The sequence below is a fragment of the Eurytemora carolleeae genome, unplaced genomic scaffold (genome assembly GCF_000591075.1).
Source record: "Eurytemora carolleeae unplaced genomic scaffold, Eaff_2.0 scaffold1916, whole genome shotgun sequence".
Taxonomy (NCBI): domain Eukaryota; kingdom Metazoa; phylum Arthropoda; class Copepoda; order Calanoida; family Temoridae; genus Eurytemora; species Eurytemora carolleeae.
In genome coordinates this window covers 8,590-34,303 of record NW_019397802.1, presented here as the reverse complement: position 1 = coordinate 34,303, position 25,714 = coordinate 8,590, and the positions used below count along the sequence as shown (strand labels likewise).

Sequence of the window (25,714 nt, the reverse complement as noted above, 5' to 3'; positions counted from 1 at the left end):
ATAGTAAACTTTTATCAGAGTTTAAAAATAGAATTTTACAGATATGCAGCTCCTGTTTATTAATTCGAAATGTGTACAAGTCGTCGTTGTATATAATAATACAATGAGGACGACTATCAATTAAAATTTTGATTTCTACCAAGCTTTTAAACAGCAAGGAAACACTTAAACATGGAAACAAAGAGAAGGCGTCAATTAACAGCTGTTCTTGTTAGAAATCAAAACTTAAATGGAAAAGTCGTCTTCATTGTATTGATATAAACGCCGACTATTGTACATAAATACTACTTTATTACTGATTTGAATTGAGATTAATAATATAAAATGTTTCAGGCCCCGATATGCGTGGATTAGTGGTCTGGACCCTTTTATCTCTCTCCTCCCCCTCCTCCCCCTCCCCCTCCAGGGGTGGCAGGGTTAACAGCAAAATGATGAATTTTGACTCCGCTCCTCAAATGAATGAATACTCGGCTAGAAATGATAGAAGTGGTAATTACAGATATTTTAAGTGTTTCGTTTTTTCTTCAGTTTTGCGTCGTTTTTACTTCGATTTTACTTCGTTTTTGCTTCAATTTTTGCTTTGTTTTAACTTTGCTCTTGCTTCGTTTTTTCTTCGTATGGGGTTCGTTTTTCCTTTGTTTTTGCTTTTTTTTGCTTTGTTTAAAGTCGTTTTTGCTTTGTTTTTGCTTCGTTTTTATTCGTGTTTGCTTTGTTTTTTATTCGTTTTTGCTTCGGTTTTGCTTCGTTTTTGCTTCATTTTTGCTTCGTTTTGCTTTGTTTTTGCTTCGTTTTTGCTTTGTTTTTACTTTGCTCTTGCTTCGTATTTGGTTCGTTTTTCCTTCGTTTTACTTTGTTTTTACTTCGTTTTTTGCTTTGTTTAAAGTCGTTTTTGCTTCGTTTATGCTTCGTTTTCCTTCGTATTTGCTTCGGTTTTGCTTCGTTTTTGCTTCGGTTTTGCTTCGTTTTGGCTTCATTTTTGCTTCGTTTTTGCTTTGTTTTTACTTTGCTCTTGCTTTGTTTTTTCTTTGCATTCTTTAAAGAGAGTTTGCCTGAACCATAAAAAATGTTATAAATATGAAAAACTATCTTGAATCATTATAAAGTTTTCGTACAAATTTTTTTTTATTATTCAAAATTTTTAAAATGTTGATTTCATAGAAATTAGAAAAATCATGACGCATTTTTATATTTAAAAAATATCTTTAACAAAGGTAAAATAAAAGTATTGTTGATCAAATTCATGAAAAATGGAAAAAAACGGCATTTTTGTATCCGCAAAATCACGTTTTCATCATCTTTTATCAGCTGGTCATTCATTATCGAATATGAATGTATGAGGGAGACTAAAAAATAATGTTTTGGTTTTATTTTAAAATTTTCTTTTTTGTTTCAGAACACGGTCGCCAGATTCAACCCTTGGAATGCCAGAATAAGGAGGGAAATCAAAAGGAATTCAAACACAATAATCTTATCACTATCTTTTTATTCAAAATGAAAATACCCAAAAAAATATTTGTTTTGGAGGAAATTACAGTTTGTAGTATACATTTGGAATAACATCGAAGTACTTTGGGAGTACCATGAGAGGACCATCAGAGTACCTTGGAAGGTCAATGGGAGGACCATTAAAGAACCATGGAAGGTCAATGGAAGGACCATCAGAGTACCATGGAAGGTCAATGAGAGGACCATCAGAGTACCATGGAAGGTCAATGGGAGGACCATCAGAGTACTATGGAAGGTCAATGGGAGGACCATCAGAGTACCATGGAAGGTCAATGGGAGGACCATCAGAGTACTATGGAAGGTCAATGGGAGGACCATCAGAGTACCATGGAAGGTCAATGGGAGGACCATCAGAGTACTATGGAACGTCAATGGGAGGACCATCAGAGTACCATGGAAGGTGGAGGACCATCAGAGTACCATGGAAGGTCAATGGGAGGACCATTAAAGTACCATGGAAGGGTGATGACAGTAACATTAGAGACTTGGAGCACTATGGGAGGACTATGGGAGTACCATTAAAGTACCATGAGTTTGAGTATCCCGGAGTACCATGCCCCCTGGGAGTACCATTGAAGTACCATGGTCCCCTGGGAGTACCATTGAAGTACCATGGCCCCCTGGGAGTACCATTTTTTCAGGAGATCTCTAATAAAATTAAACCAAATAAATTACACCAGAGAGATCTCTAATAAAATATGGGGGTGGAGGGTTGTCAGTAGGATTTCTTCCGATGACAATTATTTCTACCCAGATAAAACAGAGTCGCAAAAATAAAAATTTACATTTTAACATAAGTTTGTCCAAAGATTTAAATTGTTGTGGTTGGCTACAGGGTGTTTGTATGTTCGCTTGGAACTGCGTAGAGGCAGGAGGGAAACATTTAGGAACATGTATTGACAGGTAAATTTTTTTAAAGATTCAAAACAACATTTTTGATCATTTTTATTTTTCAGATTTTATTTTGGGAGTTGTTGTCTTCTGCCTGATAGTGTAAACAGTATAGATACTGTGGGAGATAGTGATAAACTTGATTCATTGATACAATCTACCTCTTCAACATCAACATCTACAACAACATCAACATCAACAACAACATCAACAACAACAACAACAACAACAACAACAACAACAACAACAACAACAACAAAAACAACAACATCAACAACAACATCAACAGAAACCACATCAACAGTAACAACAATGCAATCTTCAGCCCTGAATTCAGAAACAGTTGTTCCTGACTTGTTAGTTGATGTAACCTTGGATCTAGAGAGTTTAACGCAACATGGAGATGTAGATGAACAAGTTACTAATGAAGATGTAGCTGAGCAGGTTACTGATGGAGATGTGTCTGACCAGGTTTCTGATGGAGATGTAACTGAACAAGTTACTAATGAAGATCTAGCTGAGCAGGTTACTGATGGAGATGTAACTGAACAGGTTACTGATGGAGATGTAGCTGAACAAGTTACCAAAGAACCAGAAATGCCAGATAATACTGAACTGAATATTGAACCTTCAACAAGTGAATCTGAAGAAGATGGCGATGTAAATGAGTCTACTGAAACTATGACAGAAGCTACAGAAGATACGGGAGTCTCTGAAGTTCCAGAAGCTTTGAAAATAACCGAATCATCAAAAGTTGAGGAAACATCCACTGAATCAGCTCTTGAATCAAATAACTCATCTGAATTAGAAGGAATAGACGCCAACACAACTGATGCAGTCGAGGCTATTACTGACATCTCCAATGCCGAAGCTGCAATAACAGAAGATCCCGAAAGTAGTGAAGCAGTCACTGATGGTCCTAATACTGATTCCCAAGAGTTGAATTTATCTGTAACGGAAGTTACAAATGGAGTTGAGGTGGTGTCTGATGCCAGCAAAGGCTCTGAAAATTTAGCAAATGTTCCTGATGTGGTTTCTATTAACACATATGCCCCTGGCACTGAAGAAGTTACAACAAATGGAGTAGAAGATATAAAGGAAGTTTTGGAAGAAGTAACTAACACTATTGAGGAAGGTTCTTCTTCAAATGAAGTGGAGGAAACTGTAACAGAAGTTTCAGGATCATCTGAAGGTTCAACAAATGCTTCAGAGGATACCAATACAATTGTAACAAACACTATTATATCTGAAGAAGCATCTACAGATGTTGATGAAGTAAAGTCCACAACTAGTGAACCTGCTGAAGCATCTACCGCACTCCCCGTAACCTCTGAAATAGCTAATACCTCTGAATCCACATCTGAATCTGAATCCACTTCTGAATCTGCATCCACATCTGAATCTGAATCAGCATCTGAATCCACATCTGAATCTGAACCAACATCTGAATCTGAATCCACACCTGAATCCACATCTGAATCTGAATCCCCTGCGACTGTTCCAGTAATCCCTGAAGTGACTCTAACTACAGAGATTGCTGTTGATTGGATCCCAGTTTCCATTGTTCAGGTAGGTTTAAGATCCCTTCCAGTTAATCCAGATATTGATCTTTGATCCATTCTTTGAAAGCATTGATCCGGATCCAGTTTATTTATTTATGTTAAAACTTGATTGACCATATTACTGAATTATTTTTCAGGAGGGTACAGTTGTTAACACCTCCGTCGTTGAGGAAGCAACAACAGTGGACACAGCTATTAATGTTACCAAAGAAACAGCTACTGAAGAAACTGAAAATTCCAATACCAAAGAATCAGTCACAGACTCTTCAGATGAATCTACAACTGAATCATATTCTACAGAATCTTCAGCTTCTACTAATGCATCTTTAACAGACGAAGAGGGTCCTTCGGGGACGATTTCGTTTTCAGATAACTTCAATCCTTCAGGAACATTATTTTAAAAATTTCAACCTTGGGATCTTACAACTTTTTTGCCTGCTGTCTGCACTGTAACATTTTATTTGAATATTGAACTACTTAAAATATGTCTAATTTTCAAACGCAATGTTTTAATCTAAGAACAAAATTTCATAATTTCTAAAAAAATCACAATTTCAAAAAAAAAATTATATTTTTGAAATGTTTCCGATTAGCTCTAAAAACGTGTTAGTTTTTTTCTAACAGATGTCAATCATTTTTTAGGAACTATAACCATTACATCTTTAGTATCTATGTAAAGTTAGGCAGGAAAGGATTCACAATTCACAACAGGATATTTTTTATCTCTCTAAATTTCCTTCAATTTCTCTCATTGTTTACAGAAAACGTACTAATTAATTTTCAAATGGAAAACTAGGAATAACATTGAATTAATTACAGAATTACATGTACAAGTGTTCATTGGACATGCCCCCTTAGAAATGAAACATCGTTGGATATTTCGTTCAATGTATTTTTGTCGAAAATTAATAGTATTCCGCGTTTTTGGAAACGCAAAAAATTGGCTTTTATCAAGAGCCCGTTATAAATAAAAAAGTGGTAAAATGACATTTTTAAAAGGTTTAAAAGGTACTTTTGTGAATCATCGCAGGCCACTTAATCAAGTTTATATCCATTCTCACAGATGTAGGAATTTGTAACCACACTGTAATCTGGGATTGCAAAATAAGAAAATTTATCAATGATTTGCACTTGCAAATTCAATTAAAGGCTGAGGATAAAAAGTACAATCACATAAAAGGCTGGAATTAGATCAGACATTTCTATTCCTTAGAAAAGATAGACTTATTTACAGGCAAATTCTTTCTCTTTTTTTTACTAAATTAGACAATTTGAACTATTGGCGCCCCTTTTCTACATTTTCAAATAATTTTTAAATCAACTATTTAAGTAAAATGGGTCTCTTTACATTACACTGCACAATCTCTGTGTTTTATGTTCATTAGTCTAGTAAATGACGTGTTTTTTCCACAATTTAAAGGGAGTGTTCGCGAAAAATGAAAAGGGGTATAGGCTTTAGGCGAAAAATAATCGCTTTTGATTGCTACTAATCTTAATTCTATCTGTTGCGTCTGTAAGCAGAAAATTGTTAAATACGACTTTTACTGTAGAACGTAGCGTTCATACACATTCAGAGAGTTGCAATATACAACTCATATCGTAAAAAATCAATTTAAATTTAAACAAATCATTTAGATATTACAACCTAAAGAAATCGACTATTTTTGGACGCATTTGTATATGGTTAATATTTCATAATATTTGTTTTTTGTTTTATATACAATGCACTTAAAACGACATTTTATCCGCTGGGTGTCTCTGCCACGTAGAATCATTCAAAGCATCGAGGGCAGAGATATCTGGCGGCCAACTATTTCGGCGTTTTAAGTGCAATGTATACAAAACGAATAATAATTATTATGAAATAATAACTATATTCGAATGCGTCGAAAAATAATCCATTTAACGGGTTCCACTGCATAGTATTATTCCCACGTTTCGCTGAATTTAAATATAAAATTAATGCTGTTCTCAGACATGTTTACTATTGGAGAGAACGGGCATGTTAAGCCATCAGCGGAGGCTGTAGTGGCTGAAATAGAGGAGCTAGAAGACAGGGAGGAGAAATATTTTCAACATTTGTTATTTAAACTTTTATTTTTTATTTGCTATTGATATACTGACCTTTAGATACTTCAGTTTTGACTTACACCTCAAATATTTGTGTCGCCATTTTTTTCTTTATTTCTGTGGTCATGACAAGCTTTCTCCTGATTTTTCTCTCTTTGTTTTAATATTTCTACCTTGACATTGATATTTCTATTTTGGTTATAATATTTCTACCTTGACATTGATATTTATATTTTGGCTTTAATATTTCTATTTTGGTTTTGATATTTCTATTTTGACTTTAATATTTCTATTTTGGTTTTGATATTTTTATTTTGGTTTTGATATTTCTATTTTGGCTTTAATATTTATAATTTGGTTTTGATATTTCTATTTTGGTTTTGATATTTCTATTTTGGTTTTGATATTTCTATTTTGGCTTTAATATTTCTATTTTGGTTTTGATATTACTAGCCTTGTTTTGATATTACTAGCCTTGTTTTGATATTTCTATTTTGGTTTAGATTTTGCTTTCTTTGTTTTGATATTGCTTTCTTTGTTTTGATATTACTAGCTTTGTTTTGATATTACTAGCTTTGTTTTGATATTACTAGCTTTGTTTTGATATTACTAGCTTTTACTAGCTTTGTTTCGATATTACTAGCTTTGTTTTGATATTTCTATTTTGATTTTAATGTTTCTATATTAAATATTTGATTTTATCTTGACTTTAAAGGGAGTGTTCGCGAAAAATGAAAGGGGGTATAGGCTTAATGCGATAAAAAAGCGCTTTTTATCGCTACTAATCTTACTTCTATCTGTTGTGTCTATAAGGAGAAACTTGTTAAAGACGTCTCATACCGAATAACTTACCGTCCATACAAATTCATAAAATTGCAACATACGACGTAGACCATAAAAAATCCATTTAATTTCAAACAAATCATTCAGATATTACAACCTGTAGTCATCGATTATCTTTCGCCACATTTGTATATAGTTTATATTTTATAATATTTTTCAACAGATAGAAGTAAGATTAGTAGCGATCAAAAGCGCTTTTTTATCGCATTAATCCTATATCCCCTTTCATTTTTCGCGAACACTCCCTTTAAACTTTAATTCTTTCTTGATTTTTTTCTCTCTTGATCTAAATATGTTATCTTGATTTTAAACTTCTCTTTAGACTTTAATATTTCAAACTTTATTATATTTGTCTGGACTTTTACATTTTTTTATTCTGACTTTAATATTTCTATCTTTATTTTAATACTTCTGGACTTTACTGTTTTAATTTTGACTTTAATATTTTTTTTCATTTCTATCTTAATTTTTGTTTCTTACTTGATTTCAATATTTCTCTTTAGGCTTCAAAATTTCTATCTTGATTTTAGTATTTTTCTTGACTATTTTATTTCAATGATTACTTTTATATTTGAATCTTGATTTGAATTGTTTCCTCTTGATCTTTACCTAAATCTTGATCCTTCGGTTAGTTTGTTAGATAAACCGCTACGGGATTGGACCTATCAAAGTATTTGTGGAAGACAGCCCTGGCTTAATGAAACTTTCAGGTAACGCCTGTTCAAAGCCTATTCAATAAATAAAGTTTGGTCGCATGAGTTCAACGTCATTTGCTGAATACCCTAAAGAGCACATTTAATCATTTTCTTCATAAGCTGCTGCATATTACTCAATTAGTAACCTACCTGTAGCCCCTAAGCGATATGTACCCTAGCCTATCCTTACTGCGCACTAGCCGATTCCAACTGCAGCGCTTGGTCCCTTTGCAGTACTTACACTTCAAAACGCTTATTCAAATCTTAATAAAGTAGTAAAGTAAAGAAGCAATCAAAGAAAATAAAAATTGCGAAGTTTTCAAAAAATATTTGGAACATTTTTACAATTCCTTCATTTCTTTTAATGTAATATTGTGTGATTTAAATGTAGAGAATACGCTGTGTAGATTAAAGAGTGAATGACTTGTAGATGGCGTAAAAAGTGTATGGACATATAATACCATAATAATTCTTTAGATTGAGGCAGTCGTCCCCCAGATCAGGCAGAAAAATCGAGAGCAGCAGAACATCAAAACTTTGGAACTATTTCAGGTAAATCTGGAATAATTGACATTTGATGAATGATGAATGATACATGATGAATGATGAAAGATGAATGATGACTGATGAATGATGAATGATGAATGATGATTGATGAATGATGAATGATAAATGATGAATGATGAATGATGAATGATGAATGATGAATGATGAATGATGAATGATTGAATGATGAATGATGAATGATGAATGATGAATGATAAATGATAAAAGATGAATGATGAATGATGAATGATGAATGATGAATGATGAATGATGAATGATGAATGATGAATGATGAATGATGAATGATGAATGATGAATGATGAATTATGAATGATGAATGATGAATATGAATGATGAAAATGAATGATGAATGATGAATGATTAATGACGAATGATGAATGATGAATGATGAATAATGAATATTACACGATGAATGATGAATAATAAATGATGAATAATACACGATGAATGATGATAATCAATGATGAATGAAGAATGATGAATAATACACGATGAATGATAAATGATGAGTGAAGAATGATGAATGATGAATGATGAACAATACACGATGAATGGTGAATGATGAATGATGAATAATACACGATGAATGGTGAATGATGAATGATGAATGATGAATCTAGAGAAAGCAAGATTGTAAATGGTGACAGATCTGAGTATGGGGAATGGCCTTGGCAAGTCTCTCTAAGACAATGGAGAACAGGTATCATTATCATCATTGTTAACATTGATACCACTTGCTTGCTATTTATTCTTTAGGTAAAGAGGGATAGAAACTGCATATATAAAAACAATAACAAAGATTGTAACTAAAGTTTTCTGGACAGAACATGCTTATAATAATAATAATAATAATAATAAATGTATTTCAAACTAGATTGATTAATAGTTTACATTTCATGGTCAAAATATATATAAGTTGTCGAAAAATTAAAATCTGTTACAGTATTTATGCACATACATATGTACAGTCTTTCTCTAGTTTGAGAACTAACAGAGTCTAGAGACTGTTTGAGTTAGCCCATTGATAAAATATTTTTTTGGGCTGATCCTTTCGTGAAGCCATGAGAGCAAGATAGTTGTGAAGAATGGTTACCGATTCCTTGAGATGCTTTTTTTTACATAAAACCAGCAGTTCAAACACAGTAAAATGTACACAACCTCCCTACCCCTACCTGTAGTAAACATACCTTAGTTACAACAATGTTATGGAATAGAAAGACGATGTTTAAAAAAATAGTTTCCCTGTGTAGGATGAAAATCAACTTGGAATGGCCGGGTCCGTTTTATACACTTGTATGGTAACCGCAAAAAAAGTTCTCCGAAAAAAGGGTTGCGGAAATAAAGTCCAAATAATCCAAATAGATTGTTAAGTACAATAGATGGCAACGTAGTATTTGGACACTTTCAGTACAGCTGTATTCTTACATCACAAGTGTTAACTCAGTATGTGTCCCACAAAATTATTAATAGTAGTGATAATTTTAGAATAAAGAGCTTATCTGACAGTGAAATAGATGAAATTTTATGTGTTATTTATTTTCTGTTTTTAGACTTTTTTTATTTAATCTTGAAAAACATGTCAACTAATGTGAGAAAATTTCGTTTTCCTTGTTAAATTTGACACTTGTGCTGTCGTGTATAATTGATCCATTTCTCTGTGGCCACCTATTGTACTTGTTAATCTATTTGCAATAATCTAAATCACAGAACATTATTTCCGGTTACATTTTTTTTCGGGACGTCATAAAATTCGGTTCCCCCATGATGTATATTCCACTTGTATAACAGTGCACACTGCACAATTAATATGTTTCATGCTCTATTGGACTATTCAAACAGTCATCTTACTCTTCTACAGCTTTGTTTGAGATCAGCATGATGTGCTAACCGTCATTGGGTCGTTTTTTGCCTTTGTCAGGGTGAAAATTTGGCATTGTAAAAAAAGAAATTTTTCATTTTAAATATTTGCTTTCTTATTCTATGACAGAACTGATATGCGCAACAAAACGATCCAAAAACGATCGGTGTTCAAACAATCTTTTTTGGATAATTTTAGTTTTGTTCGTTTTTAAGATAAAGCCTAATATGACGTCACTGAATAGAGGTAAGAGTGACGTCATATTAGGTTTTTATCTATCTTTTTTAAGAGACGGCATTTTTCGTATATATGAGCGCATCAAAAGTAACAATTACTATAGTCCGAATTTAATGAATTTGAGTCGTGTCTCAAATCCCCCCAAAAACCGGTTTCAATTAAGCGCTGGCATAAATCTTGAAACATTGAATACGATTTTAAGTTGAACTAACCATATTGGAGCCGCGGTTTAAATTTAAGCCACGGCTCAAACTCTTTAAATTCGGCCTCTTATTATACAAAACCTTGACTATAACTCTTATTTTGTTTAGCAACTTTCCTGCATAAATGTGGAGCTGCGCTACTCAATGAAAACTGGGCTATCACAGCAGCACATTGTGTCGAGGGGTAAGTTCACTTAACCCTATTCAGGCTGCCGTCCATGGTTTACCCAAAATAGTTTGTGATACAATTCTATAACATTTAATACATTTTTAGAAAATCATTCGGCTCTACTTTGATAATCTGATGACAAGAAATTGTAAATTTGCAAAATGTTTAATATTTATTGCAAAATCAAGTATTAAGAAAAAATGTGCAAAAAACAAAAAAGTACTCGAAATATGATAAATTATACATTTTTGAAAAAATCAAATATGATAAAATCTTTGCAAAATTTTCATAGACAAAATTTGTATTCAAGGAAAAATTCTCATCAACGGCATCTGTGACAAAATCTATGGAAAATTTCTTCGCATAAAGTGCGCAATCTACTTCCTATAGTTCAAAGCTTTCTAAAGAGCTATAAAAAGTTAAAATCAAATGACCTGAAGTATGTTTAAATAAAGGTTTAGTCGGGTAAAGGTAAAAAAAAGACATTCAAGCAGTATGCCTGAGGACTCAGGCAGTAGGTATAAAAGCCCCGCTTTGAGCCTAAGGTGAGGGGCATGATTTAGTTAGAAAATTCAAAAATTTGAACAGCCTCAGACCAATACTTTTTGAGTTATCTTCAAAAAACGTCACCCCCCCCCCCCCCCCCCCCCGCCGGAATAGGGTTAAATAATATTCAGTAAAAAAAATTTTATGTAACCGGTGTCCCACGAAACATGAAAAATGAAAGACGATTTGAATATTTTTTTTTGATTTTAGATCTTTGTCGAAATCTCCGGTAGTTTTAAAAGCATAAAAAAGTCAGACAACATTTTGGAATTACCAAAACTACAGGCTTGTTATTCGATTAAATGCAGTCAATTTTCGATGCCAATCTTCAAGTCGTCTTTTAACTTTCATGTTTCGTGGGAGACCCTATAATTGCTAGATTTAATAAATCTATGTAGGGTTGAACCGGATTTGTTGTTGCTGCGAATGGGAGAATATGATCTCGACGATCAATATCCAGAACCTTACGCATTTCAGGTGAACAAAAAATTGATCGTAATTATAGATCAAATCTACACCAATAGACCGAAATAGAACTAGATTGACTGATAAAGACCAAATTTAACCAAAAATCGACCGAGAGCGACAGAAACACAATAGAACTGTAATAGATCGAATTTGACAAAAATCAACCGAAAATTTTAAAAATAAATTGTTCGAAAAAGCAAATAAAATACGAACAAATTGTGTCCTTCAATTATTATGTGTAATTGCATCGGGGAAATTTGATTTTGGGTTAAAATAATTTTTAATTTAAATTATGAATATTTAGGACAGAAAAGTTGCAATTGTGATAACACACCAGCAGTTTGATCCGAAAACTTTTGAATACGATCTTGCCTTGCTACGGTTCCATGACCCAGTTGAGTTCCAGCCGAACATTGTACCGGTCTGCCTGCCCGAAGACGACAGGGACATGATGGGACAGACGGCATGGGTCACTGGCTGGGGCAGATTATACGAAGGTAAAGGAGTTGAACCTTTGTCAGAAAATCTGATTTTCTAATTTCTATATCTTTGCAACAGGATCTTGAAACCTTAGCTATTTAAAACAATGAATTCTGTTAGATCAAATTTATCTCAGCTTCAAATATCAAAGGTTTACACCATTAGGTTTCCAAGATAAAGAGATTCTGAAATTTAATTTTGTTTCAAAATTAGACTTTATTTCTTTGTGGCTTTTCTTTTAAATCAAAATTTTCTTCTCCTTGTTACTGCTGTTACGGACACATTTGTTCTTCTTTTTCCTTGTACATAACCTTGTACATAACGTTGTACATCTTGTGCATAACCCTGTACATAACCTTGCACATTAACTGCTTAGATGGTCCTCTGCCAAGTGTACTGCAGGAGGTGGATCTACCAATAATAAACAATACCCAGTGTGAAGTTATGTACGAGAAAGCGGGATACAGGTAAGCTAGACTGTTGATCATTTTTAATTGTGGTCCTTGTAGATTTATGCAGACTTAAAAAAAGATATTTTCAATCCGATAAAAGTCTGAAAGGTACCGTTGTGAATTGAACATGGGACGCTTTTTGATTGATATAACGTGGATTAGGATGGAAAGGTACTGCAGGGATGAATAGGAAAGGGAAAGGGACTGCAGGGATGAATTGGAAAGGGAACGATACTGCAGGGATGAATAGGAAAGGGAAAGGGACTGCAGGGATGAATAGAAAAGGGAAAGGGACTGCAGGGATGAATAGGAAAGGGAACGGTACTGCAGGGATGAATTGGAAAGGGAACGGTACTGCAGGGATGAATAGGAAAGGGAAAGGGACTGCAGGGATGAATAGAAAAGGGAAAGGGACTGCAGGGATGAATAGGAAAGGGAAAGGGACTGCAGGGATGAATTGGAAAGGGAACGGTACTGCAGGGATGAATTAGGAAAGGGAAAGGGACTGCAGGGATGAATAGAAAAGGGAAAGGGACTGCAGGGATGAATAGGAAAGGGAAAGGGACTGCAGGGATGAATAGGAAAGGGAAAGGGACTGCAGGGATGAATAGGAAAGGTAAAGGTACTGCAGGGATGAATAGGAAAAGAAAAGGGACTGCAGGGATGAATAGGAAAGGGAAAGGGACTGCAGGAATGAATAGGAAAGGGAAAGGGGATGGAGTAATGAATAGGAAAGGGAAAGGGACTGCAGGGATAAATAGGAAAGGAAAAGAGACTGCAGGGATGAATAGGAAAGGGAAAGGGACTGAAGGGATGAATAGGAAAGGGAAAGGGACTGCAGGGATGAATAGAAAAGGAAAAGGGACTGCAGGGATGAATAGGAAAGGGAAAGGGACTGCAGGGATGAATAGGAAAGGGAAAGGGACAGGAAAAATAAAATGCCACGACAATGAAGGGATTAATATATTGTATATACCAAACATATTTATTTTTAGGGAGCATATACCAAACTTATTTATTTTTAGGGAGCATATACCAAAAATATTTATTTTTAGGGAGCATATACCAAACATATTTATTTTTAGGGAGCATATACCAAACATATTTATTTGTGCCGGATATAGAGAAGGAGGGAAAGATTCTTGTGAGGTAAATATTAGATTAAGGAAGTATTTTTATATTTTGTAAACAAACGACATTAAAAAAGCCTAACCGAGATAGATTAGGATTAAAATGTGTGTCAAGATAATTTCAAGTGACTCTAGATTTAAAAAGGAGAAATTACCTTATTCACGAAAAACAGAAAATCCAATAATATTTTTTTACTTTTTTTTGCATTTAAAAAGGGGTTTAAAGTACCGGTGTAAGTCGGGTATGTAACCATTTAAATGAAAAGTTACTTAAAATTCCTTGAAGAGTCTCCTTCAGCAATATATTAAATCTTCTTGATCTATCCTTCTTCATTTCTCTGTCTTTCCTTGCTTTCATCGAGATCCTATAAATATGGGAGTAGAAGGACGATCTTCAACGCAGCATTCAATTCTTGAAATTTTACAAACAAAATTTTTTAAAACATTTTTTTTGATCCAGCGCGATTTCTTGATCTGTTGCGATTTCTTGACAAATTCTCGATATCTCTATTTTTATTACATTATTTTTAAACATCACATTTTAGAAATGTCATTTTTCGTCAATCGTACAAACATTAATTGACAAAATTTCAGTCGTTATACTCTATCAAAAGACGACATTTCTAAATCATTTTTCAATTCCCATATTTATTGAGAACTTCTGTAGCTTACATATTGCACTAGAAGTTAGAGCTTAGAGCACATTTCATCCAAAGCGCTTTTAAAAAAATTTGTTCAATAGTCATCAAATTCTACAAATTCGAAAAAATTGAAACTCTTTTTACATAAACTGATTGAATATCAGTTACTGTTAGCTAATTAAAATGTGCGACAAAAGACTTTCTCTATGGTCCAATTAAATCTCTATAGTTGGTATCTCTATGATATCTCTCTATGGTTGTTATCTCTATGATATACTCTCTATGATTGGTATCTCTATGATATACTCTCTATAGTTGGTATCTCTATGATAAACTCTCTATGTTTGACGTATCTCTAACTCTAAGATATTCTCTTTATGCTTGGTTTCTTTATAATATACTCTCTATGGTTGGTATCTCTATGATATACTCTCTTTGGTTGGTATCTCTATGATATCTCTCAATGGTTGGTATCTCTATGATATCTCTCAATGGTTGGTATCTCTATGATAAACTTTCAATGGTTGGCATCTCTATAATATACTCTCTATGGTTTGTATCTCTATAATATACTCTCAATGGTTGGTATCTCTAAGACATACTCTATTTGGTCGGTATCAAAGATTAATAACAATACAGAGAGAACACTAGATGTCGTATTTTAAAGATTTAGGGGTTTACGTTCACAGTAACCCTGAGGCAGAAGCCCAAAAGAGTTCCGAGCATGCAGCGTGGAATTACAAGACAGAGAGATAGCATGCGTTTTACTCCTTTTGGCTACTGCCTTAGGTTATTGTGAACGAAAAACCTCTAAATGTTGACAAGAAGCCATCTAGAAGTTTTATCTATATTATTATTAATCTATGGTTGTTATCAAATAGATTATCAAGTACAATAGGTGGCACTAGAGATATGGACCATATATACATGGCGTAACAAGTATCAAATATAACAAGGAAAACAAAATTTTCTTACAGTCTTGATATGTTTTCCAACATTAAATAATATGGTGTAAAAAAGAAATTAAAGAACACATAAAATTGCACGTATTTTTCTGTAAAATAAGCACTTTATTCTAAAATTTTCATTTTTATTAATAATTTTGTTGGACACAAAAACTGAGCTGACACTTGTGACGTAAGAATACAGCTGTACTGAGAGTGTACAAATTCTACGTTGCCATCTATTGTACTGGAATCTATTTGGTTGTTATTATATCTACGATATACTCTCTATGGTTGGTATCTCTATGATTTACTCTATATGGTTGGTATCTCTATGATAGCTCTCTTTGGTTGGTATCCATAGAGAATAGAATATATAGAGAGGAATTAAAAGAATCTCTCGGTATGAATTTTTTCAGTCACTTTCAGCCTGAAAGGGAGTTCAAAGTGTACAAATCATGTAAATGTTCACAAATTATATGCAGTAGAGTACATTAATACAGTATGTTCCCTAGACTAACCATTTCAATTTCGAATTTTTTAAAGCTGTTAAATAAACTATGTAATGAATTAGGTGAATAAAAACATCATTTGATTTATAGTTATAACGGAAAATCATCGTTTGTAAAGTGGAAGGCTAGAGTCTATGTGAAATGATCATTGGTCAGTTATGAAACCAGCCTATTTCATATTTTGGTTTTCTTTCAACAATAATTTTAGATTTTCTATAAAATGATATTCCAGGGCCCAACAGGTTATATAGCATAAATACGTGAAGTACACCTGCAGTATGGAAACAGTACAACAAAATGGCCGTTTTACACTTTTTTCTAGTAAATTCCTCTCTATATATTCTATTCTCTATGTTGGTATCTCTATGATATCTCTCTATTGTTGGAATCTCTATGATAAACTCTCTATTGTTGGTATCTCTATGATAAACTCTCTATGGTTGGTATCTTTAATGGTTGGTATCTCTATTTTTGGTATCTCTGTGATATACTTTATGTGGTTGTATCTCTATGGTTGGTTTCTCTATGGTTTGTATCTTTATGATATTCTCTATATGGTTTGTATCTCTATGATATACTCTATATGGTTGGTATCTCTATGGTTGGTATCTATATGGTTGGTATCTCTATGGTTGGTATCTCTGTGGTTGGTATCTCTATGGTTTGTATCTCTATGATATTCTCTATATGGTTGGTATCTCTATGGTTTAAATCTCTATGATATTCTCTATATGGTTGGTATCTCTATGGTTCAGGGTGACTCGGGTGGTCCAATGTCTGTACGGCGTGAAGATGGAAGATACCAGCTGTCTGGTGTAATATCCTGGGGGATAGGGTGTGCGGAGAAAAACCAACCTGGAGTTTACACAAGAATATCTAAGTTTAAAGAATGGATTCTTCAAATTATTCAATTCTAATTTTCATGTACAGAAAATGTGCACAGAAACCTTAGATATGCAAGCTAAGTATACTTACCCCTCTTTAAATGTGTATTTTGCATATTGTTAGTAAGTACAATGTACTACATTCAGTTTTGAATCGTTCCTAGTCGATTTTTTGTGACTTTCAATGTCTTAAGACATTTATTTTATTTTGTGGGCCTTACTGTGCTAAAATCTTAGTCCTGGAGTTAGAACTTTTGTATTGTTAATCTCAGGATCAAGCATTGATCTCTCCATCTAATGCAGATCAACAGATTGATTTAATTCTTTGATATCCTGTGGTGTTCACTTATACTCTGCAGTGATAACTAAATTCAAGGGATCGTCAAATTTAAAAGTGTCAACTTTGAATATCGAGAACAACGATACTCAGAGTACAAAAGTTGCAGCCTCTGAATGTATTAAATGTGAAATGTATGGAGACTGTTAATTTTTATATTTGTCGTAAAACTAAAAAGTTCAGGGATTAAAAGGACTGTCGGCGTTATTTAAAAAGTTTTTTTCTTTTCTTAATTGATCGTTTTAAAGAGCGGTTTCTGTATGAAAATTAATCTAAAAGGAATTGAGTCTTTACCACAAACTCAAAGTTTCTAATCCCTATATAATTCGAGCCCAATGTCGTATACCTTTGACATTTCAAACTTAGATTCTTTGATTTAACATTATTCATAGTTTAAAATATCAAAGGTTTACGCCATTGGGTTGGAATTAATTATATAGGGATTAGAAAATTTGAGTTTGTGGCAAGGACTCAAATCCTTTAAGCAAGTAGAGGGATTGCTGAACATTTTTTCTTTTAGAAAACGACAAGAATGTCTTATTGTTTCTTAAATAAAAGTCAAACGACATGCAACTCCTTCACTTGAAAATTCACTTGGAATTATGTAAGCAGTCTCTTTAGTTTCTTTATTTTAATCCAAAGAGTTTAGAATACGCTAGATTGGTAAGCAAAGGAATTAAGCCTTTGCCACAAAACCAAATTTTCTAATATCTTTGCAACCTGAAGGTGTAAACCATTGATATTACAAATTTAAATTATTTGACCCAACAGAATTCATAGTTTGAAATATCTACAGTTTTGGGTTGCAAATTAGAAAATCAGAATGTGTGGCAGAGACTCAATTCCTTTATGCGTACATGTTTTATCTCATTCGTATGCATTATGCAAACAAATGAACATTGCTAAATGTTCAACCTTGTATTTGTCCACTATGGTATAGATAATTGTTTTAGTTATCATAAATAGTTTGATATATATGTTTGTAATTTGAAGCCCTATGTTGAATCTCTGCAGGTAATCCTAATTTTAAATACTCTATTTTTTGAAACATTGTATCTTTAGCTAGTCAATTTTAAAGTCATCAATATATGTATATTTTGTAAACAGCAGCTTTTTTTGTGTACCATCCTTCATACTTAATTTTATTTTTATAATAAAGATATTTTTTGCATAATTTTTTTAATCTGCAGTGAGTAATCTAAGGGAATCTAGTGGTCAATAGGTCGTTTGCTTTTAATATTTCAAATGATAGATATTACGCATGTCCAAACTGCATGTCAAATTTCACATTAATCTTACCTTTATTCTATTAATAAAATTATGTTATTTTTATTAAATGTTACGTTTATAAATAAATAATTGTTGAATTAGCTCGTTATAATTTTCTTATTATTTTATTTAAAAGATTTGTTTCTGAATTTTCAATTTTGCCTTAAAATATTAAAACAACAATTCATGATTCAGTGAGATTTATTGCACGTTAAATATATGTTGAATGTGTTTGCATGCTGCATGCTACATTAAATATGTTTAATGTTGTTGCATGCTGCATGCTGCATTAAATATGTTTAATGTATTTGCATGCTGCATGCTACATTAAATATGTTTGTTGTGCTTGCATGCTGCATGCTACATTAAATATGTTTAATGTGGTTGCACGCTGAATGCTACATTAAATATGTTTATTGTGTTTGCATGCTGCATGCTACATTAAATGTTAGAAGTATAAACTGTTGAACGAATTGCATGATTTAAATATATTACAGCAAATAATAATTATAATAATAATAATAATAACAATAATAATAATAATAATATAATAGCAATGGCTCTTAAAACTCTTTTTAGTTTTTTGTTCATGTAACTGAACAATTATTTTGCACAAACATATAAAAAAGTAATCCTCCATTTTTAAAGTGTCAAGTTCGATTCACAATCACAACGGTAACCAACCAAGAAACGATACGGAAATTATCGTTTGGCAATTATCTTGATAAACCTCAAATTCTCGCAATTCTTTACGTTAGAGAATCCACAGTTGAAAATAATCTATTGTAAGCTAGACAATTAAGAATATATCATTCATCCATAGCAAGCACTGTGCTTTAAAGGTTGCAAGCTCTCAAGCAAAAATCGATAAGAATCTTGCCATTTTTTCTTAAAAACCAAACCAAGTGTTTATAGCGTTAAAATGTACATGTAAAGGGCTACAGAAAACAATAAGTGAGTTAGAGCGGTAAAGTTAAAGCCCAAGGCGTTGTGACACTTCAAAGTTGACCCTGTCTTAAAAATTGATAAGACTTTTTATAAGCAGTCTGAATCTATGTGCATGCAAGGCAAAGGTTGAAAGGGTACCTTTGTGAATAGGATATGACACTCTATAAATATAGTTTTAATGAAGTATTTAAAATATAAAATGTAAAGGATTGGAAACTTTTGCATCAAAGGATTTATCTCTTCTTTATTTAAAAAGTTTCGTACAATAAGAGAACTGTTAATCTATAAGGCGGGGAGTTTCAGGATTCCATTTAAAAAAACCAATAGTCAACCCTATCCTGGTAGGACACTGTACACTGTACACCCTATCCTGGTAGGACACTGTACACTGTACACTGTACACCCTATCCTGGTAGGACACTGTACACTGTACACTGTACACCCTTTCCTGGTAGGACACTTTTTTGTTTTCTGGGGGGTAGGGGGTGGATTAATGAATTACAAACAGTTTATGCAATTTCGAATAATTTTTGTAAGACAGAATATTAATGTTTCATTGCATTTAAAAAAAGCGCTTTCCCAAACACCTCCCTGGGTTTTTTTCTGAGTAATGAGTGAAATCTTAAAAGTTTTAACATTTCAATGAATGATAATTTGCATTCAATAAAATTTGAAGAATAATGAGCCTAAATTTGGCTCAAGGGCTCCAACACATAAATTGTTAGATGTTCATTTCTAAGAGTGTAATATTTTCAAATGTTATTTTGTTTTACATTATTGAAAGCATGAACTTTTCCAAAATGTTAAAGCATTATTATTAAACCAAACATTTTACACTAAAAAAATGAATGGAATCATAGTTTAAATATATCATTAAAAATGTAGATAAATAAAAGTATTGAACACTAATAATAAGATTGATCGCTTGTATTAGCCCTGGAGTAAAAATTTGGCAATACATTCCTTTTCAAGACCACATAACATGTGTTTCCAATTGTTTTCGTTTGATTGTACTTTACAAAACAATAATACTCTGACGAAATATTTATAAATTGCAATAAATATAATTGCAATTGTGTTTTGTAAGTGAAATAATTATCAATATAACTTTACAAGCATGCCACTTGGTAAAGATAGATTCGAGAGAGTAATTATAGAGTTGGGTTGGAGAGAGTTTAGAGTTGGATTGGAGAGAGTTTAGAGTTGGATTGGAGAGAGTTTAGAGTTGAATTGGAGAGAGTTTGACTATATACGTAATTTCAAGTGAAGATGTTCATTATAGCAAGGCCCATTTATAACGATGTTCTTTATATATTTATCTGAGTACAAATGGTGAAGATATCATTGTTTTTCCATCTCATAATGTGTGTTCTTCTGATATTTTACTTTTTACTTCGGCTAGTTTTTACCACAATATTATTTATATTTCTAAACTTTGAAACACCACATAGTTGATGCTAGTTTACGTCAGATTGAAATAAGAATAAAATCTTACATGTTTTCAATCATAACCCATCTTATTAAAGACCTATTGAACAGAACATAAATGTTTTGAATTTCAAGTATATAAAACCAGATAATGGAACTGAAGTATTGCCACAAATTCAAATTAATACCTAAATCTTTGCAACCCAATGTAGTAGACCTTGGATGTTTCAAACTATGAGTTCTGTTAGATAAAAAAAATGAAGCTTGAAATATCACAGGTTTACACCTTTTATAATCATCATCATCATCATCATTATTATTATTTTGATTATAATTATGATTATTATTATTATTATTATTATTATTTTTATTGCTACAGGGGGATTCTGGCGGTCCAATGACGATCCAAGGAGATAATGGCAGGTGGCAGCTGGCTGGGATTATATCTTGGGGAATAGGTATTAGAATATTCAATATGCAAAAAAGTACATGGAATTAGTCAAGCATAGAAATAAGAGAGCAACCTTATTCATTTATAAATAGGGTCAGGGTTCATTCAGTAAAGATTAATCAACTAAACATAAATTTTTACAATTCGAAGATGGGGGAGGGGGAGGCCAGCCACAAAAATGTCTCGTCCAAGCCACAATCTACTCATTTTCTCGTCCGAGCCACAATCTACGCATTTTCTCGTCCGAACCACCTAGAAATCTTCGACATTTTACTATTTTTTCATTTTTTGATCCCGATATCCAAAATTGGCACGTCAAAATTTGATTGCTAGAGGGTACGTACTTGATCTCTCAATTAAAGTTATCACTTTGACCACCACGGGATAACAAAGAGGAGTAACATTAATCCGTAGATCAGCACAAGAGGGAGATCAACGTTTTATTCAGAGATTCAAAAGTTCTAACTTCAGCTCAACTTTTAAAGTATCTGACATGGTATCTGTATACGATACATGACGAAACAGGACAGTTGGTGAACAGTTTAACCCTATTCCTGCTGGGGGGGGGGGGGGCAAGTTGACATCCCCTCTAGTTTTTTTTTTTTATAAATCAAAAAGTATTGGTCTGAGGCTGTTGAAATTCTCTAACTTTTCCTTAATACCCATAGCCCTTCCATGAGGTCTAAAACCGGGCTTTTATACTAACTGCCTGAGTTCTCGGGCACACCGTATGAATGACTAATTTTTCCTGTAACAAACTAAATCTTGGTTTTGGCCCACATTCAGTTGTCAGATTTTGATAACTTTTTAGCTTTTTGGAAAGCCTATGACAAAAGAAAAGGGATTGCACAAGATTTGCGAGATATTTGTTTTGTTTTTCAGAATTGAAATAAAATATGAGCGCGAAGCCCCTATTCACCAACTGTCAAGTTTATGGGACCCCTTTTACTAAATCTATTCACCAACTGTCAAGTTGTGTGGAACCCCGTGCACTAAAACGATTTACCAACTGTCAAGTTGTGTGGGACCCCTTGTACTAAAACTATTCACCAACTGTCAAGTTTATGGGACCCCTTATACTATAACTATTCACCAACTGTCAATTTATTTGGAACCCCTTGTACTAAAACTATTCACCTACTGTCAAGTTGTGTGAGACTCCTTGTACTAAAATTATTCACCAACTGTCAAGTTTGCGTGACCCCTTGTACAAAAACTATTCACCAACTGTCAAGATTTATGGGACTCCTTGTACTAAAACTATTCACCAACTGTCAACTTGTGTGGGACTCCTTGTACTAAAACTATTCACCAACTGTCAAGTTGTACTAAAACTATTCAATAACTGTCAAGTTGTATGGGACTCCTTGTACTAAAACTATTCACTAACTGTCAAGTATTGTGAGACCCCTTGTACTAAAACTATTCACCAACTGTCAAGTTGTGTGGGAGTCCTTGTACTAAAACTATTCACCAACTGTCAAGTATTGTGGGACTCCTTGTACTAAAACTATTCACCAACTGTCAAGTATTGTATAGGACCCCTTGTACTAAAACTATTCACCAACTGTCAAGTATTGTGGGACTCCTTGTACTAAAACTATTCACCAACTGTCAAGTATTGTGGGACTCCTTGTACTAAAACTATTCACCAACTGTCAAGTTGTGTGGAACCCCCTGTCCTAAAACTATTCACCAACTGTCAAGTTGTGTGGAACCCCTTGTACTATAACTATTCACCAACTGTCAAGTATTGTGGGACTCCTAGTACTAAAACTATTCACCAACTGTCAATGAGTGTGGAACCCATTGTACTAAAACTATTCACCAACTGTCAATGAGTGTGGAACCCATTGTACTAAAACTATTCACCAACTGTCAAGTTGTGTGGGACTCCTTGTACTAAAACTATTCACCAACTGTCAAGTTGTGTGGGACTCCTCTTACTTAAACTATTAACCAACTGTCAAGTTGTGTGGGACCCCTTGTACTAAAACTATTCACCAACTGTCAAGTTGTGTGGGACCCCTTGTACTAAAACTATTCACAAACTGTCAAGTATTGTGGAACTCCTTGTACTAAAACTATTCACCAACTGTCAAGTATTGTGGGACCCCTTGTACTAAAACTATTCACCAACTGTCAAGTATTGTGGGACTCTTTTAACTAAAACTATTCACCAACTTTCAAGTTGTGTGGAACCCCTTGTACTAAAACTATTCACCACTGTCAAGTTGTGTGGAACCCCTTGTAGTATAACTATTCACCAACTGTCAAGTATTGTGGGACTCCTTGTACTAAAACTATTCACCAACTGTCAAGTTGTGTGGAACCCCTTGTACTAAAACTATTCACCACTGTCAAGTTGTGTGGGACTCCTTTTACTATTACTATTCACCAACTGTCAAGTATTGTGGGACTCCTTGTACTAAACCTATTCACCAACTGTCAAGTTGTGTGGAACCCCTTGTCCTAAAACTATTCACCAACTGTCAAGTATTGTGGGACTCCTTGTACTTTAACTATTCACCAACTGTCAAGTATTGTGGGACTCCTTCTACTAAAACTATTCACCAACTGTCAAGTATTGTATAGGACCCCTTGTACTAAAACTATTCACCAACTGTCAAGTATTGTTTTGGGAGGGAAACCCTTACTTTTAAAGTGCAGCTTTAGTGAGTTAGCCTTAGTTGCAAGAATTGTTAATATTCTTAAAATTGTGTAGATTTAAAATACAGATTTTAAATTCTTAAATTAGAAATCACAAAATCCAAAATGTGGTTTGTCCTTTTTGTTATTTAAAAATTACGGAATATATTTTGTTCCGATTTAAGGTGGTAAATGATTGCCGCAAATCATTGCAAAATCAAAGACGATCTTTGTGTCGTCTCATCTTTTAGGTTTTGTTGGGACACTTTGTAAGCAGATGTTGTGATAAATTAGAATTATTATGGAAATGGTTTATTTATTAAACATATAGAAACATTGTTATAGAATAAATTAGAATTATATTATGGAAATGGTTTATTTATAAAATATTATAGAAACATAATTTTAGAATAAATTGCAATTATTAATATAATTAAAACTCACATTTACATTCACATTAACATCCTAACCACTTAAAGGAACTGTAAGCGGAATTTTTAGTAACCCTTCTTGGACGGATGACAATGCCCGATTCACACCAGTACCATTGAAACCTTTATCGGATTAATAATATGGAAGATATTGTCGTTATTTAAAATTAAAACTAAAATAATTCCTATATGATTTCCTGCAGTAGAAATGTGCAAATAGAAAAACCACAATGTAAAACAATCTTGAAATTGTGAGCAAAATCGGAGACATTGACCACAAAGTGTGATGATAAGGCTGGTTTCTTTTAATAACCTTTATCTAATCATTGATCAATAAAATGTGGAAATATCGTCGTGTTACCAGCTCGAAAGTTTTAAATTTGAAATATTTTTTCTTAGGAAAAAACCAGAATTGAAAATAATAAATTTATAAACAGATAAACGAATAAACAGATAAACAGATAAACAGATAAATAGATAAACAGATAAACAGATATACAGATATACAGATAACCCATTAAACAGATGAACAAATAAACACATAAACAGATAAACAGATAAGCAGATAAATAGATAAACAGATAAATAGATAAACAGATAAACAGATAAACAGATAAACAGGTAAACAGATAAACAGATAAACATATAAACAGATAAACAGATAAACAGATAAACAGATAAACAGATAAACAGATAAACAGATAAACATGGATTTCTTGATCAGGTAATGATTTTTGTTTGTACCCTTGTCAATCAGGCATGCCACGTTCAACAAATGGAGATTAACTTGAAATTACGACTACATCCCCATTAAAATATCTCCATACTTTATGATGTGAAATAAAACAAATTGTTCCAACAAGTTGTCGCTAAAACTAAATGTCGTCTTCATTACCAATTCTCAATAGCTGTAGTCTTGAGTAAAAGGGACTGTATATGTATTTTTATGTGACCCTCTATTTATGTTCGATTCACAACGATACCCGCATAAGCTTTGTCTAAGGAGCAATGAAGAAAATTTCGTCTTTTTTCTATCTTAAAAGTACGAAGAATTCCGCAGATTTCTTTTTTATTAGAGAATTTTTAGAGAAATACAAAATCATTGTTCAGACAAAATTGATCCACCAAGTTTGAGTCAAACGACGTAGGGTCTAACGACATGCGGTAAAACACGACCTAGGGTCAAACGACAAATGGCCAAAAACGCGACAAAGGGTAAAATGACTAAGGGTAAAACGACATAGCTGGTCAAAAGCTGCGACTAGACTATTTTGATGGTCAATAGATCTAGGACTAGCAGCCGCAGCGCTCGGCCCCTTAGCCTGTCCTAGCTGCAGCGCTTGGCCCAGAAATGTTCTTAACCTATCCTAACCCTGGAATAATACAGTTTAAACCATAACTACGACAACATCGAAAGAATTTACAAAATGTCCTCTTGACAATTTTTCAATGGGTTTTGTACTATTTTACATAAACTTCAGTAATTGTAAAATAAATAATAAAAGCTATGAAATATGCAGTTTTAAAAGCTATGAAATATGCA

At 33.2% G+C, this 25,714-nt stretch overlaps 1 protein-coding gene across 1 annotated transcript; it reads left to right on the top strand.

Moving 5' to 3' along the window:
- The first annotated feature begins 329 nt into the window (after nt 1-329).
- Nucleotides 330-17,202, top strand: LOC111715953 (serine proteinase stubble). Its single transcript, XM_023491362.1, has 15 exons — nt 330-489; nt 1,394-1,449; nt 2,342-2,409; nt 2,463-3,966; nt 4,097-4,346; nt 5,935-6,016; nt 7,505-7,582; nt 8,045-8,119; nt 8,755-8,834; nt 10,541-10,616; nt 11,546-11,624; nt 11,920-12,112; nt 12,472-12,562; nt 13,633-13,696; nt 16,530-17,202. Exons 1-15 carry the CDS (start codon nt 342-344, stop codon nt 16,689-16,691), a joined length of 3,006 nt encoding a protein of 1,001 aa, XP_023347130.1. The 5' UTR covers nt 330-341; the 3' UTR covers nt 16,692-17,202.
- The last annotated feature ends 8,512 nt before the right edge of the window (nt 17,203-25,714 follow it).

Coding starts and splice junctions, on each gene's coding strand:
- LOC111715953 (XM_023491362.1), top strand. CDS start 342: ATGCGTGGATTAGTGGTCTGGACCCTTTTATCTCTCTCCTCCCCCTCC. Junction 4,347..5,934: donor AGATAACTTCAATCCTTCAG/GAACATTATTTT, acceptor TGCTGTTCTCAG/ACATGTTTACTATTGGAGAG. Junction 6,017..7,504: donor ATAGAGGAGCTAGAAGACAG/GGAGGAGAAATA, acceptor TCCTTCGGTTAG/TTTGTTAGATAAACCGCTAC.